At 47.3% G+C, this 13,976-nt stretch overlaps 1 protein-coding gene across 4 annotated transcripts in view; it reads right to left on the reverse strand.

Moving 5' to 3' along the window:
* si:ch211-137a8.2 (uncharacterized protein LOC777613 homolog) overlaps positions 1 to 13,976 on the reverse strand; it is a 48,837-nt gene that overhangs the window by 22,997 nt on the left and 11,864 nt on the right. For all 4 annotated transcript variants that reach the window (XR_006023127.1, XM_042064470.1, XM_042064469.1 and 1 more), the window contains exons 2-3: positions 3,441 to 3,844; positions 2,783 to 2,933 (exon numbers count right to left, since the gene is read on the reverse strand). Coding sequence is in view for 3 of the 4 variants with exons in the window: in XM_042064470.1 (XP_041920404.1) it covers positions 2,783 to 2,933; positions 3,441 to 3,820 (531 nt within the window). In the remaining variant the exon portion in view is untranslated. The remainder of the gene's footprint in view (positions 1 to 2,782; positions 2,934 to 3,440; positions 3,845 to 13,976) is intronic.

Consider the following 13,976-nt stretch of genomic DNA (forward strand, 5'->3'; position numbering starts at 1 on the left):
AAATGTAATGAGGAGAGGAGAAGAAAAGAGAGAGGGGAGGAGAGAGAGTTAGATCTGACACACCAATGCTTTCCTATCCTATCCAATAATATAGCAGAACATCACAGGATTAAGGCACTGGCAAACAGGGTCACTCTAAGAAAAGAAAACAAGTTCTTTGAGAACAGTTCCAATTATATATTTACTGAGCAAACCGTCTTTGAAAATCCCCTATTAGAACTTGTTTGCCCATCATCAACACATACAACAAAGCATATTTGAGGAACTTTTTCAGTTCTTTGCGCCCTCACAACATGGCTCTCTCTTGAATGTTTCAACCATAAGGGACTGTACATAAGAAAGGACAACTAAATAGAGCGTGTAATAGCTCCCCTCTATAGACAGACAAGCCTTTTTCTCCAGTAGGAGTCCCGCTGCAGTCTGATAGAAACGACGTTATCCAGACGGTTAGTGGAGGAAAAGTGGGCTCATTGTATTTGGCCAGGTTCTATCCAACGTGACCAAAGTAGAGTAAATGCAGATCGTTTATCAGTGCATCTCATCAGAGTTCCAGGAAAATGACCCCGTGTGACCGCAGCCCAGCCAACACGATCATACCCGCGGAGATGCAGCAGAGCAGAGGCGCTGGCAGGACAGGCTGCAGGACATGCCGAGCAGAGGAGACTTTGACTTTTAAGGTTCCTTCAGTCAAACAGTCACAAAAGGAAACCAGGTAACATTAAAACCAACCCATAATAAAACCTCCCCCCCCCACCCAGTCCTCCCCAAACTCACACCCAGAAAATATGCAAAGAAATTACCACAAAAAAAAGAAAAACAAAAGAAAAAACAAAAGAAAACAAATCAACCAGACAGACCGAGCAGAGGAGAGGAAAACAACAGAGAAAGAAAAGACAGAGTGGATAAAGGGAGAGAACACAGTGAGTAGTCCATGCTGCTGACCAAAGGTAAGAGATGAATGAAGAGGTCCTGGTGAATATGCATGTGCCATGACAGCCATAAACATGGTAACGTTTAAAAAAAAGGAGGGGAGGAGAGAGGGAGGAAGAGACGACAGGAAAGAAAGGAGAGCAGGAGAGAAGTGCAGACCAGAGGGATGGCCGGAGAAGAAGGGAACAGGGACAAAGGAATGGAGGAGGGAGGGAAGGATAGAGAGAGTTGGTTAGACTGAGAGAGGATGACGGACAGGGAGGAATGGATAGAGGAGTGCAGAGCAGAGAATTGGGGGAGGAGAGGGAGAGAGCGGAGAGAGGGGATGGAGAGAAGAGGGAGAGGAGAGAAGAATAGACAGAGAGGAGAGGAGAGGAGAGAAGGGGGGACAGAGAGAAGAGGAGGGGAGAGAAGAGAAGAAGAGACAGAGAGGAGAGGAGAGGAGGGGGGAGGAGAGGAGGGGGGACAGAGAGAAGGAGAGGGGGGGAGGGGGGAGGAGGGAAGGGGGGAGGATAGGAGGGGAGAATAGACAGAGAAGGAGAGGAGAGGAGGGGAGAGGAGAGGAGGGGGGACAGAGAGAAGAGGAGGAGGGGAGGAGATGTAGAGGAAGATGGGAGAGCCCAGCAGCCTGGCGACAGAGAGGATGTAATGATGCAGAAGGAGGCAGCGCTGGCTGGCCATGGAGGCCCCGGCGTAGCGTAGGGCAGCGCAGTCCAGCAGAGTGCCAGTGAGTCACGCTGAACCCAGTTGACACGCAGCCAAAGTGCCCCATCAGCGGCCGGCAGGGCTGATGGAGGTCAGTCCCGCCACATGGAGGTCAGACCCGCCACATGGGGGGCATCTGACCACCGTCCACTAAAAGCCCCAGCAGGAGGGGGAGGGAGGTCCCATAAAGTGACTGCATTTGGAGTAATAACAGGCCTCAGGAAATATTTATGTCTATCTTGCAGGAAGGCAACATCTACAGAAGATTTTCATGACCAATTCATTTTTTATTCATATATAAAAGATAATGAGATTTTGCTGTTGGATGCTGCAGCTGTTTTCCAAATCTGAAATGAAATGAAGCTTGGGCTAAGGCTCTATAGACCGTTTCAATCTGTTCCTGTAGGGAACCAACACAGATACTTTACAATGACAATTAATCAGACTTGTGTGAAATGCTCTACAAAATATTGACTCTAAAACTTGTTTTTCCAATTTTTGTTTGTCCTCAAGTTACCATTGGCTCAATGTTTTCTGTGCCACCGAAAAATACCTTAGGAACCCACATGTTTGTTTATGCAGTTGAAAGGCTCTATATGTAACAGATGCCAGCTAGCTTAGCTGTTCGCGTGGAGCGTTGGTAAACCTCACTCCCCGACGCCTCACGAGTGCTGCTGGCATGAGAGCTAGTAGCCTGGGCTTTTAGCTCAATTGTTAGCACGCTCCATTCCCGATCCGAGGTGCTGCTGTTCGCGGGTTCAAGTCCGGGTGTGTGCAAGGGCTGAATCGCGCAGGATCAACACAACGTAGGTTACATGTACATATAGCATTTACTCCATGCAAATGTGACTCAACACAAGGGAGAGATGGAGAAACTCCAAAGAATTGGTGTATTTCACCAACAGGTGCTTCAGGGGATACTTGAGATGCAGATCTTATGGCAAAATGGGATTCATTACTGGTGGCATCACATGTGTGGCTGTTCATGATTCCTGATACAGCACGGATGATTTAGAAAAGGATACACAGTAAAGAATCAGAGGCTGTGGCAAATTGGTGGGTGCATGTGGTTCAAATCCACAGTATTAACTGGAGTTATGAATGCTGTGGTCTAAAACTCTTGTGGTCAAACTTCCTGCTGGCGCACCTGGAACTTGTTGAGTTCCTCCTTGGCGACAGCGTGTGGGACGTGACAGGTGTTAGGGGCGGCGGCCGTCTGTTCGGCCCTTTGGAGCCAGTCCTCCAGGTGAGAACGATCGGTCATAAACTCATACCACTGCAGCCAGCGCCGCTCCAGCCTTAACCAGGGAGAGAGAGAGAGAGAGAGAGAGAGAGAGAGAGGGAGGGAGAGAGGGTATGAGAGAAAGAAAGAGAAAGGGTTTACAACTCATTTATTGAAGCAGTAAACAAATCCTTGTTTTATTGCACCCTTAAAACACATAATGTATTAGAATATCCAAACACAGACATGGGAGAAAGAAAGATAACACTCATGAATACATGAGCTTTGTGTTTCCATCCATTCCATAACCCCTAATTTGCATTAATATGACGTCCATGCACTTCCTCTGCACTGAGCATATCACCCCACAGACTTTGACCCAGGAAATTCCAGGAGCTCACCGGCAGCGCTCTATAAATATGTGCATATCAATGCCACTTAAGGAACTGCCAACCACACAAACACCTGCGAGGCCCTCCCTGTCCATAGAGTTTAATACATCACCGGGCGGGAAACTCAACAGGTAAATAACAGATGATGTCATGCATGCAGGAGAGTAGGGGCACACAGGGGAGAAACTCACTGGCCCTCCAGAGAGAGGGACCCATCCTGGCACAGGGGCCCAGGCCAGGGCCACTCCTTTGGGCTGTCCGGCTGGCTCAGTGCCCTGGTGGGCTCCAGGTACAGGTCCAGCCTTTCAGGGTGGAGCGGAGGGGGGGAGGAGGAGGGTGGCAGTGTCCCATCCAGGTCTCTGGACCCTGGGCTGCTGGTCTCCCGGGTGATGGGCACGGGTGTTAGGGTGCTGGTCTCCCAGGTGATGGGTACGGGTGTTAGGCTGCTGGTCTCCCAGGTGATGGGTACGGGTGTTAGGGTGCTGGTCTCCAGGGTGATGGGTACGGGTGTTAGGGTGCTGGTCTCCAGGGTGATGGGCGCGGATGCAGGGGGGCTCTCCTCTCCTGGCATGATGATGGCATCACCCGCTGGGATCTGAGGGGACAGTGGGGGAGGGGAGGAGAGAACAGGAGGATGAGAAGAGGAGAGACATGGAGAGATTACATGAGAGGATAGGTAAAAGAAGAGAGAGGAGAAAGAGAGAGGAGGGATATCATAGGAGAGGAGGTGGAGGAGGACGGAAGAGGAGGAGAGGAGGATGAGAGGAGAGGTGTCCACAGGATAGAAGGCAAGGAGAAAGAGGAGGAGGAAGAGGAGGAGGAGAGGAGAGGTGACCACAGGACAGAAGGCAAGGAGAAAGAGGAGGAGAGACAGAGGTCTTAATGAGTTTTGTCATTCTGTTAAATAAATGGACAAATCAAGAAATCCAAGTAGTTCTCTAACTATTCACATACTTATTCAATGTGTGAGTTTCAGAGCATTAAAACAGCTTGGAAAATATTTCTGTTCCTGACTGCTTTTCTTCCAGAGTCTAGAGGCTGCTTTAGTTTTAACTGTGTGGTGAAATTGCTTGTTGCACCTTTAAAAGCCTTAAGACCAATAACTCTTTATTTGTAGGTTTGTTTTCTAGGTGGAACAAACAACTTCTAAGGACTAGGGTGTTTTTACTAGGCCTACCCAGACACTAAACTATGCCACAAATCATTTTCCCTTCCCCTTGTTCCCTGACTACGTAAACAAATCCTTTTAATATCACCAACAAACATATCTTAGAAGCAACACGGCTAAATTAATAAGGCTTTTGTATCTGAGGAAAAGAAATGGGCAACCAAGGGAAATCTGGCAACCTGAGAGATCTGGCAACCACTGGCAATAAAGTCTGGTTTCGGTGGTTTGTTTCGGGAGAGCAGAGGCATCTCTGGTTTATCTATGCAGAGGAGTTATGTTTTGTACCGGAGAGGCTATGAGAGTCATAACTCCTTTTAAAAGTTTGTTTTTCTTTGAAAACGCAAACTCCCTATGAGATCTTGTACAGGACCTACGCAGAGGACAGACGCTTCACAGAAAATTAATGTTCCACTTTTTGTTGTCTCCTTGCACTGCACACATATATGCCTCTGATTGCAACATCATGTGACAGTCAAATAGATGTGCAGCATTTGAAGGAAGAAGTGCAGTGCTTGCAAGGTTGCAGGAACAGTGAAGAGACTTTGTGTCGATGGGAGGACTTGAGATTTCAAAGCAAATATTTGCAGCAACCCATGCTGTGGCACATAAGAGTGTGACAAAGCAGTTTGGAGGCACTAAAGGAAGAAAGTGAATTAAATTGAGGCATCAGCAAGGAGCAAGGCTCAGTGGTGGGCTAGGATGGGACCCTTAGGATGGTTAATAGGCAGAGCCTATACTAGCAGCGCGCGCACACACACACACACACACACGCACGCACGCGCGCGCGCGCGCGCACACACACACACATACACACACATACACACACACACACACACACACACACACACACACACGTCCAGAGGGTACAGTGAGTGGGCTGCTCAGAGTGAGGAAAAACAATATAGCTGTCAGACAGAGGGAGAGAGGGAGAGAGAGAGAGAGAGAGAGAAAGAAAGAGAGAGAAATAGAAAGAAAAATAAAGAGAAGGAAGGGGAAAGGGAGGGACGATCAAAGAGAGAAAACGGAGAGACTGAAGAGCCAGGTAATAAAGAGAGAGCAAAAACGACGCTGTCACACCTCTGTCTCCTCTATGCATATGGAGGTAAACAAGTCCGTTCAACCAGGCTGGAACAGAGAGGATCCCTCAACAGATTGAGACAAACGTCACGAGGGCAAACTTATAACATCCTTTCCAAGGAAACGGCATTAAGAGAGCAAAGTTCACACACCACACACACACACACCTCGGCAACCTGCAGCAGGTGCACTAGGGTAAACCCAACACCGTGCTGATCTGCTGGCATTAAGGAAATACTGCAACAAAAAAGACCATTTTATTGCCGTGCAGAACTAATATTTAACTGGCAGTGGAAATGTCTAATATTTCATCTCCCGGATGAAGCCTTCTCCAGAAGAATGACACTATAGGAGCTATTTCCTTCTCCCCAACTGAGAGTTCTCTAAATCTTGCCAGAATATGTCATAAATCCTTTGCACACACTCCATAAAGAGTGTGCACACATTCCGCTGTAAATCACCAGCCTGGGCTTCTCTTCTGGACGCTCCGCTCCGACCCGCCGACTGATCTTCATTTCAGATTTCTATAAGGAGTGGAGAAAAGGCACTTTGTTGGCAGACTCCAGGAGATAGCCTCCAGCCTCCTCTGTTCAAGCAGAATCACACACACACACGACTCAAACATGCAGGTGTGCACACACACACCACGTCCTGAACATGTGCATGTGTGTGCGCGCAGACACACACACAAACACGCACACACACACACACACACACACACACAAACACACATACACGCACGCACACAAGCATGCAAGCACGCACACACACATATCCTAAAGGAGCTACAGGTAAGCCTGCACACCAGCCCTGTCCAAATACAAAGACCAGAGAGATTAGACTGAAAACACTTAAAGAGAAAGAGAAAGAGAAGGAGAGAGAGAGAGAGAGAGAGAGAGAGAGAGAGAGAGAGAGAGAGAAAGAGAGAGAGGGAAATATAGATATGGAGAGCTAGAGCAACAGGGGGAGGGAGGAAGGGAGGAAGAGAGAAAAAAGAGGATAAAAAGGATAGATGAAAAAGGATAAGATGAACAGTGTAGAGATGGGGGATCTTTGGGAGACAGACAGACAGACAGACATTCACACACACGCACACACAGAGAGAGAGAGAGAGCCAAAAGGACAGAGACAGAGACAGATGAATCGGAGGGGGCGCTGCAAGCTGGCAGGCAGACACAAAGCCACCTGCCACAACACACGAGAAAGCAAATCCATCCCTCATCTGTGTGTCCACTTCAGTTCGCCGCCCGGCTCATTCACCACTCAAGCTCCTCACGTGGACACTTGTTACTCAATCACTTTGTAGCCACCAAGACACACCACACACACACACACACACACACACACACACAGAGGACTGTTCTGCCAACATGGTGCATCTTGTGGTTGTGCTGATAGGTCTGGTGGGGTGCAGTGTTTAAATGGAATAGCACACAGGAGAGGAGGAGGAGAGGAGAAGAAGAGGAGAGGAGACGAGAGGAGGAGAGCAGAGGAGAGGAGAGGAGAGGAGAGGAGAGAGGAGAGGAGGAGAGGAGCAGGAGGAGAGCAGAGGAGAGGAGAGAGGAGAGCAGAGGAGAGGAGGAGAGCAGGAGGAGAGGAGAGCGGAGAGGAGGAGAAGAGGAGAGGAGAAGAGAGGAGAAGAGAGAATGTGTTTAAAAGGAGGGCAGAAAAGAACTGGAATGGAATGAGGCTCAGTATAAATAAAAAATGAAGTTGAACTCGTCGGGAATAGAAGCAGACAGGTGGAGAAAGGGGGAGGAAGAAACAAGGGCTAGAGAGAGAAAGAAAGAGAGAGAGAAGAGATGGTACAGAATGTGAGTGAGTGAGTGAGTGAGTGAGAGAGAGAGTTGAGTCACTGGTGAATGGCAGTCATTAGTGACCTGACAGTGTGTGAATGTGGAGAGAGAGAGGGACAAAGAGAGAGAGAGAGAGAGAGAGAGAGAGAGAGAGAGAGGGACATAGAGAGAGAGAGAGAGAGAGAGAAAGAGAGAAAGAGAGAGAGAGGGAGAGAGAGAGAGAGGGATAGAGAAAGAGAGAGAGAGAGAGAGAGATAGAGAGAGAGAGAGAGGGATAGAGAGAGAGAGAGGGATAGAGAGAGAGAGAGAGAGAGAGAGAGAGAGAGAGAGAGATAGATAGAGAGAGAGAGAGAGAGGAGAGGGAGGTTTCAAACGTCATTTATTGGATCATTTCTCAACCCATGAAATCAAGACGCACCTCATACAAACACTATACAAACACTATACATACATAAATAAATACACACACACCCATAAAAGTCCAATACATCACGTTAAAAATCACCTGTGAGAGAGAGAGAGGACCAACCGCGTCGGCGCCGTGGCCTCTGTCCATCTAAGACTCTCGCTCACACACCTCAGACTGCCTCACTCATCAACTTTGCCCGAAAAAAAAAAAACACGCCCCAGGCTCTCTGGCTGACCTTTGCCCCCAGACAAACCCACCCGCGGAGCGACGGGGAGAGGCGGGCGTTGGCTTCGCCGATTTATGAGTCCGCTCTCCCTCCACAGTCCAGTGGGAAAATGGCCCCTAAAACCTCGCCGCTCGCAACAGGCGGGTCGATAACTCACCGTCAGACAGACACAATTACCTGCAACCTTGCCCCCCCCCCCCCCCCCCCCCCCCCACACACACACACACTCTCTCTCTCCTTCTGCCTCCTTCAATCTCTCTTACAAACACTCTAGCTCGCTTTTACTTTTTCAATCACTCTTACACACTCCCTCTCTCTTTCTCTCTCTCTCTCTGCCTTATCCCCCTCTCTCTTTCTCTCTCTCTCTGCCTTATCCCCCTCTCTCCTTCAATCTCTCTTACAGAGACTTTCTCCTTTGCTCTCTCTCTCCGTCTCCCTCTCTCCTTCAATCTTTCATGTCCCCCTCTCTCTCTCCCTCACTGTTGATCCGACTTCAGCCACCCTGTCTGTTTTCCCCCTCTCCTCCACCCATATCAGTCACTCTCTCTCTCTCCCTCTCTCTCTCTTCAATCCCTTCTTATTTTCTATACAATCCCTCTCCGTCCGTTTCATGATCCTTCTACCTTTCTTCATTCTATCCACTTCACCTTTCTCTCTCACTCTGTCTGTCTGTCATTCACACCACACCACAGTCTGAAGACGAATGGATCCATGGTGGTGCATTAAGGGAGCGTTTGGTCTCGTCCACTTCCCCTTAGAACAACTGGACCACATTCACCTCACGTTCACCACCTGTGCCACGTCAGGGCCAGGTCAGGCCGGAACCGGTCATGGCTCAGCTGAGAGAACTCATGAAGGTCAAACACAGAACCCACAGGTACATGAGTGGCTCTGAGAACCTACTCAGTATCCAAGAAAGTCAAAGACGATGCGCTCCCATTCAGAGTGTTTATTAATGGTGACGAGCCATGCAGCTCTTCCTCAGACTTCACTGAGGCACTGCCTCTGAGAACCTACTAGAATACTTAATGGTTTAAGATCCTGGAACATGCTTAATGACTATAAGAACCTAAAGCATGCTTACTAGCTCAAAGTGAGCGATTATGTTGCCATTGGGTAATAGTTGAGAGGTTCTAACTGAATGCTGTAATCATGGTTCTAAGTAAAGTCTTAGACCTCAGAAGGTCTGTAAAGGTAGAACATATAAGACAAAAAAAACATTTTTCCAGAGTTATCAGCTGTTCTTCTCACTCTTACCACTGCACTGGAGAAGTGAGTGATACCTCTGCAGCATGCACTGCAGTGTGTGTGTCTGTGCGTGTGCGTGTGTGTGTGCGTGCGTGTGTGTGCGTGTGTGTGCATGCGTCTGAGCGTGTGTGTGTGTCTGTGCGTGTGTCTGTGCGTGTGTGTTTGTCTGTGCGTGTGTGTGTGTCTGTGCGTGTGTGCGAGTGTGTGTGTGCGTGTGCGTGTGCGCGCGTGTGTGTGTGTGTATGTGTGTGTGCGTCTGCTTGAGCTCCATCTGCCAAGGGAGAGTTTAAACCCACTAGACTGCATCCCATGGGCACTGGAGAGGAAAATGGGAAGCAGCATTATTGCTATTGGACCTGTTGGAGACAGAGCGAGGGAACGGAGAGAGAGAGAAGGAGAGAGAGGCAGAGACAGAGAGAGAAAGAGAGAGGGAGAGACAGAGAGAGAGGACAGAGAGAGAGAGAGAGGAGATAAAAGAGCAAAGACAAAGTGTGAAAGAGAGGGAGAATAAATGAGTAAGATGGAAGTGGGAAAAAGACAGACAGAGAATGGTGGAGTAGAGAGAGAGAGAGAGAGAGATAGAGAGAGAGAGAGAGAGAGAGAGAGAGAGAGAGAGAGAGAGAAGAGAGAAAGAGCATGAAAAATGAATAGAGGGAGAGAGTAAAACACCACAAGAATAAAAGTCTGAGAAACAGAGAGGGGGATAGAAAGAGTAAATAAAAGAGTGAATGTGAAAAAAGAAACAGCAGGAGTGAGGGGGAAGGTGGAGAACAGAGAGGGTGTGAATGTGTGCATGTCAGGAAGAGGAGGAGAGATGGAGAGAGGGCCAGAAAGAGAGAAATTAGCAAAAGAGTGTGAGTGAGTGAGTGAGTGAGTGAGTGAGTGAGTGAGTGAGTGAGTGAGTGAGTGAGTGAGTGAGTGAGAGAGTGCGTGTACTGTATCCATGTGTGAATATACAAGTGTGGTTAGAGAGAGAGGGAGAGGGAGAAAGAGAGAAAATGAGGGATGAGTGAGTGAGTGAATGAGTGAGAGATTGAGGGCATAGGAGAGTGAGTGAGTGAGTGAGTGAGATTGTGAGTGAGTGAGTGAGAGAAAGTGAGAGACTGAGTAAGTGAGTGAGAGACTGAGTGAGTGAGAGAGTGGGAGAGTGAGAGAACGAGGGCGTAGGAGAGTGAATTGAGTGAGTAAGAGAGAGAGTAAGTGAGTGAGTGAGTGAGTAAGTGAGTGAGTGAGATTGTGAGTGAGTGAGTGAGATTGTGAGTGAGAGAGTGAGAGACTGAGTGAGTGAGTGAGTGAGAGTCCTTTACACTTTGTCCATGTACCCCTATCCCTTGTATATGTATAATTGCTTAGATCCTGATACTGTACTTTTATGTAACAATTGCTTTGGCATGCCAATATTTGTCATGCCAATAAAGCACCATTTGAATTGAATTGAGTGAGTGAGTGAGTGAGTGAGTGAGTGAGTGGGTGAGTGGGTGAGTGGGTGAGAGAGTAAGAGAGAGTGAGTGAGTGAGTGGGTGAGTGGGTGAGTGAGAAAGAGAGAGTGAGTGAGAGAGTGAGAGAGTGAGAGAGTGAGAGAGTGAGAGAGTGAGTGAGAGAGAGTGAGTGAGAGAGAGTGTGAGAGAGAGAGAGTGAGAGAGTGAAAGAGTAAGTGACTCATCATGAGTGACTCATCAGAGTGGCGTGGGAGGCAAACTGTATGACATAATTAAATCTATGTATTCAAGCAGCAAGTGTGCTGTTAAAATAGGATGTAGCAGGACTGATTTCTTCCATCAAAGGAGGGGAGTACGACAGGGCTGTAGCTTAAGCCCTACACTATTTAACATCTATATAGACGAGCTGGCAAACACATTGCAGAACTCTGCAGGTCCAGGACTCATGCTGCAGGACACTGAAGTCAAGTGCTTGCTCTTTGCAGATGATTTGGTTTTGCTGTCACCGACGAAAGAAGGCCTCCAACATCACATGGATGTACTGGCAAAATTCTGCCAGACATGGGCCCTGAAAATAAACCCTCAAAAAAACCAAGGTACTTATCTTCCAAAAACGTTCCAGGCTACAGGGAAATGCAAACAACTTTAAAATAGGCAACATCAAAATTGATCGTACAAAACAACTATACCTATGTAGAATTCTGGGGTATTCTTACTGTATTCTGATGTGTTCATATGTTACATCTGTGTGTAGTATACAACAGGGAGAAGTCCATATTATTGTACATAACTGTGCCTTAGGCCTGTGTACCAGCAGGAAGGTCATACAGGCCGATGTTTAGGAACATCCGAGGAACATCAGTGATAACATGGGCCGAGGGAGACAGCATGTCTGCCTATTCAGGCTAGTATCTCTATCTGGCCAGGGCTAGGTTTTGTGCACTGGTTGGCACCTGCCACGTTGGCATGGTTGATGTTTCTGTGTTTTAGTATAACAGGCTTTGTCTTAGGTTTTGACTGGGAGACGGATCGAGGAAGCGACCAAGGAGCATCTTCTGTCGGAAGGCTCAGCAGCCGCTTCTAATAACAACCACAACTGTTAGACTCTGCACAGTTTTACTGTTTGAGACTTAGCCTGTGTTCTGTTATTCATTGTTGTACCAACTACAATAAATCATCATCTAATCGCCGATCCTGATCCCGCCGTCAAGCTTTATTGACCATCTTCATACAGACATTAGAACTAAAACACAACGCAACAACCAGAGAATCCAACACCTATTTAGGTATAACCCTAACTTCAACAGGACACTTTGGCTTGGCTGTGAAGGAACTAAAAGAAAAGGCAAAAAGAGCATTTTATGCCATCAAAAGATCAATTAAATTGGAACTACTAATTAGAATCTGGATTAAAATATTTAAAACTGTAATTGAGCCAATAGCACTATATGGCTGTGAGGTATGGGGGTTGGGGTATGATTTTTGATTTTTCAAGCAGGGATAAACATCCAACTGAAGCCCTGCATACAGAGTTCTGAAGAAGTATCCTCCGGCTACAGAGGAGGACGCCGAACAACGCATGCAGGGCAGAATTAGGCCAATACCCCCTATTAATCAACATTCAAAAAAGAGCCCTTAAATTCTGGCAACACATTAAAATGATCCAACCGACTCACTCCACCATCTAGAACTTCAAAGCCAAGAGCAAAACATAGGAAGAAGCCCACTTAGCCAACTTGTCCTGAGACTCAGTGACCTCACACCATCCCACGTCACTGAGGCCCAGGACAATGTTACAGTAGCAAGAACAATTAGACCCAACCAAATTTACAAACAATGAAAAGTAAAATGACATCACCTATTGGAAAGAAGTCACTAAAACACAACCTAAATTACAATGCTATTTGGCCCCTAAAACGGGAATACACAACAGCTACTTTTCCAGTCTCTCCATTGAAAAAGGCAGACACAGGCAGACCTGATGCCCAGAGAGGAGAGGCTATGCTCACACTGCAGCTTGGGGGCTGTGGAGACAGAGCTGCACTTCTTAACAGAATGCCCTAAATATGAGGAAATACGGACATTGTCATTCAGTAAACTAATTCAATCCTCCCAGAGTTTCGAACTTTGACAAATGAGGGTAAATTGCCTTACATCCTCGGAGAGAACAAGGATGTGGCCATTGTGGCTGCAAAATTTGTAGCAGCCTGCCATAACCTGAGGGACAGCCAGTGAGGCCACAGCCATACACAATAATAGGATTGTTATTATTATTAGAATTGTCTCTTAACTTTTAGGTCTTACTTAATTTACAGTTCTGTAAAACATTATTTTATTTTATATTTTTGTGTACATGTAATTGAGCTTTGGCAATAATGTTATTGAAACGTTCATGCCAATAAAGCTCTCTTGAATTGATTTGAATTTAATTGAGTGAGTGAGTGGGCCCATGCCCTGCTCTGATCCTGTGTCGTTCCATGTAAAGGGACCATTCAGACCCAGTTCAGTAGCCTGCTTCACACTCAGTGTGTGTATGTGTGTGTGTGTGTATTCTGCACCAAGGCCACACACCCCTACAAACTGATCCCGCTACACCCGAGTGTCTCCCTAAGGACAGCAGTGGCCTGGTGATCTGATGGACTCAGGTTCCCCGTAAGCCCAGCCCAGCCCAGCCCAGCCCAGCCCAGGCCGTCTCACATCTCCCCTGCGGGGCCTGGGATTCGGACGGCACAAAGTAAGACCATCTGAGATTTCACATCAGATTGCTACACTTCTATACTTCTCTTTCTTTCTCTCTCTCACACACACACACACACACAGAGAAAGAGAGATCTAAACAACCATGTTCTCTCTCCTGCTGTTTCTGTGCCAAAACACTGACGACATGTTTCACGTTTTCCTCTACTCTGTTGATACACGGATTGTTGATGAAAATTAGGTGAAATACACCATGCGTGGGCACACACACACACACACACACACACACACACACACTTTAACCATTTATTTATGTCCACATGAAGAAAATGGTACAGGGACACAAATATTAAAGATGGAGTAGAACCAGTGGCATACAACAGATCTTCACACTATCACTCAATAAGCACAATACTCAGTTCTTAAGTAGCAACGTCTCCGCCATATGTGGCGGCTGCCAATAATAGCAGATATGGCACAGTACTTTGCAAGTTGTTTGAGCCCTCTGTTTGGGCATCCCAACCTACCCCTACCAACCTGTGTGTGTGTCCTAGGCTACCAAATATGAAAACAAGTAGTCTGCACCTATAGCCTAGCTCTGAAATGGTGTGTAGGAGTGGTTGGTATTTAACCACCTTGGTGTAAAAAATCTCCTCTATGCTAGGAT

This window comes from Alosa sapidissima, chromosome 15 (genome assembly GCF_018492685.1).
Source record: "Alosa sapidissima isolate fAloSap1 chromosome 15, fAloSap1.pri, whole genome shotgun sequence".
Classification (NCBI taxonomy): Eukaryota; Metazoa; Chordata; class Actinopteri; order Clupeiformes; family Clupeidae; genus Alosa; species Alosa sapidissima.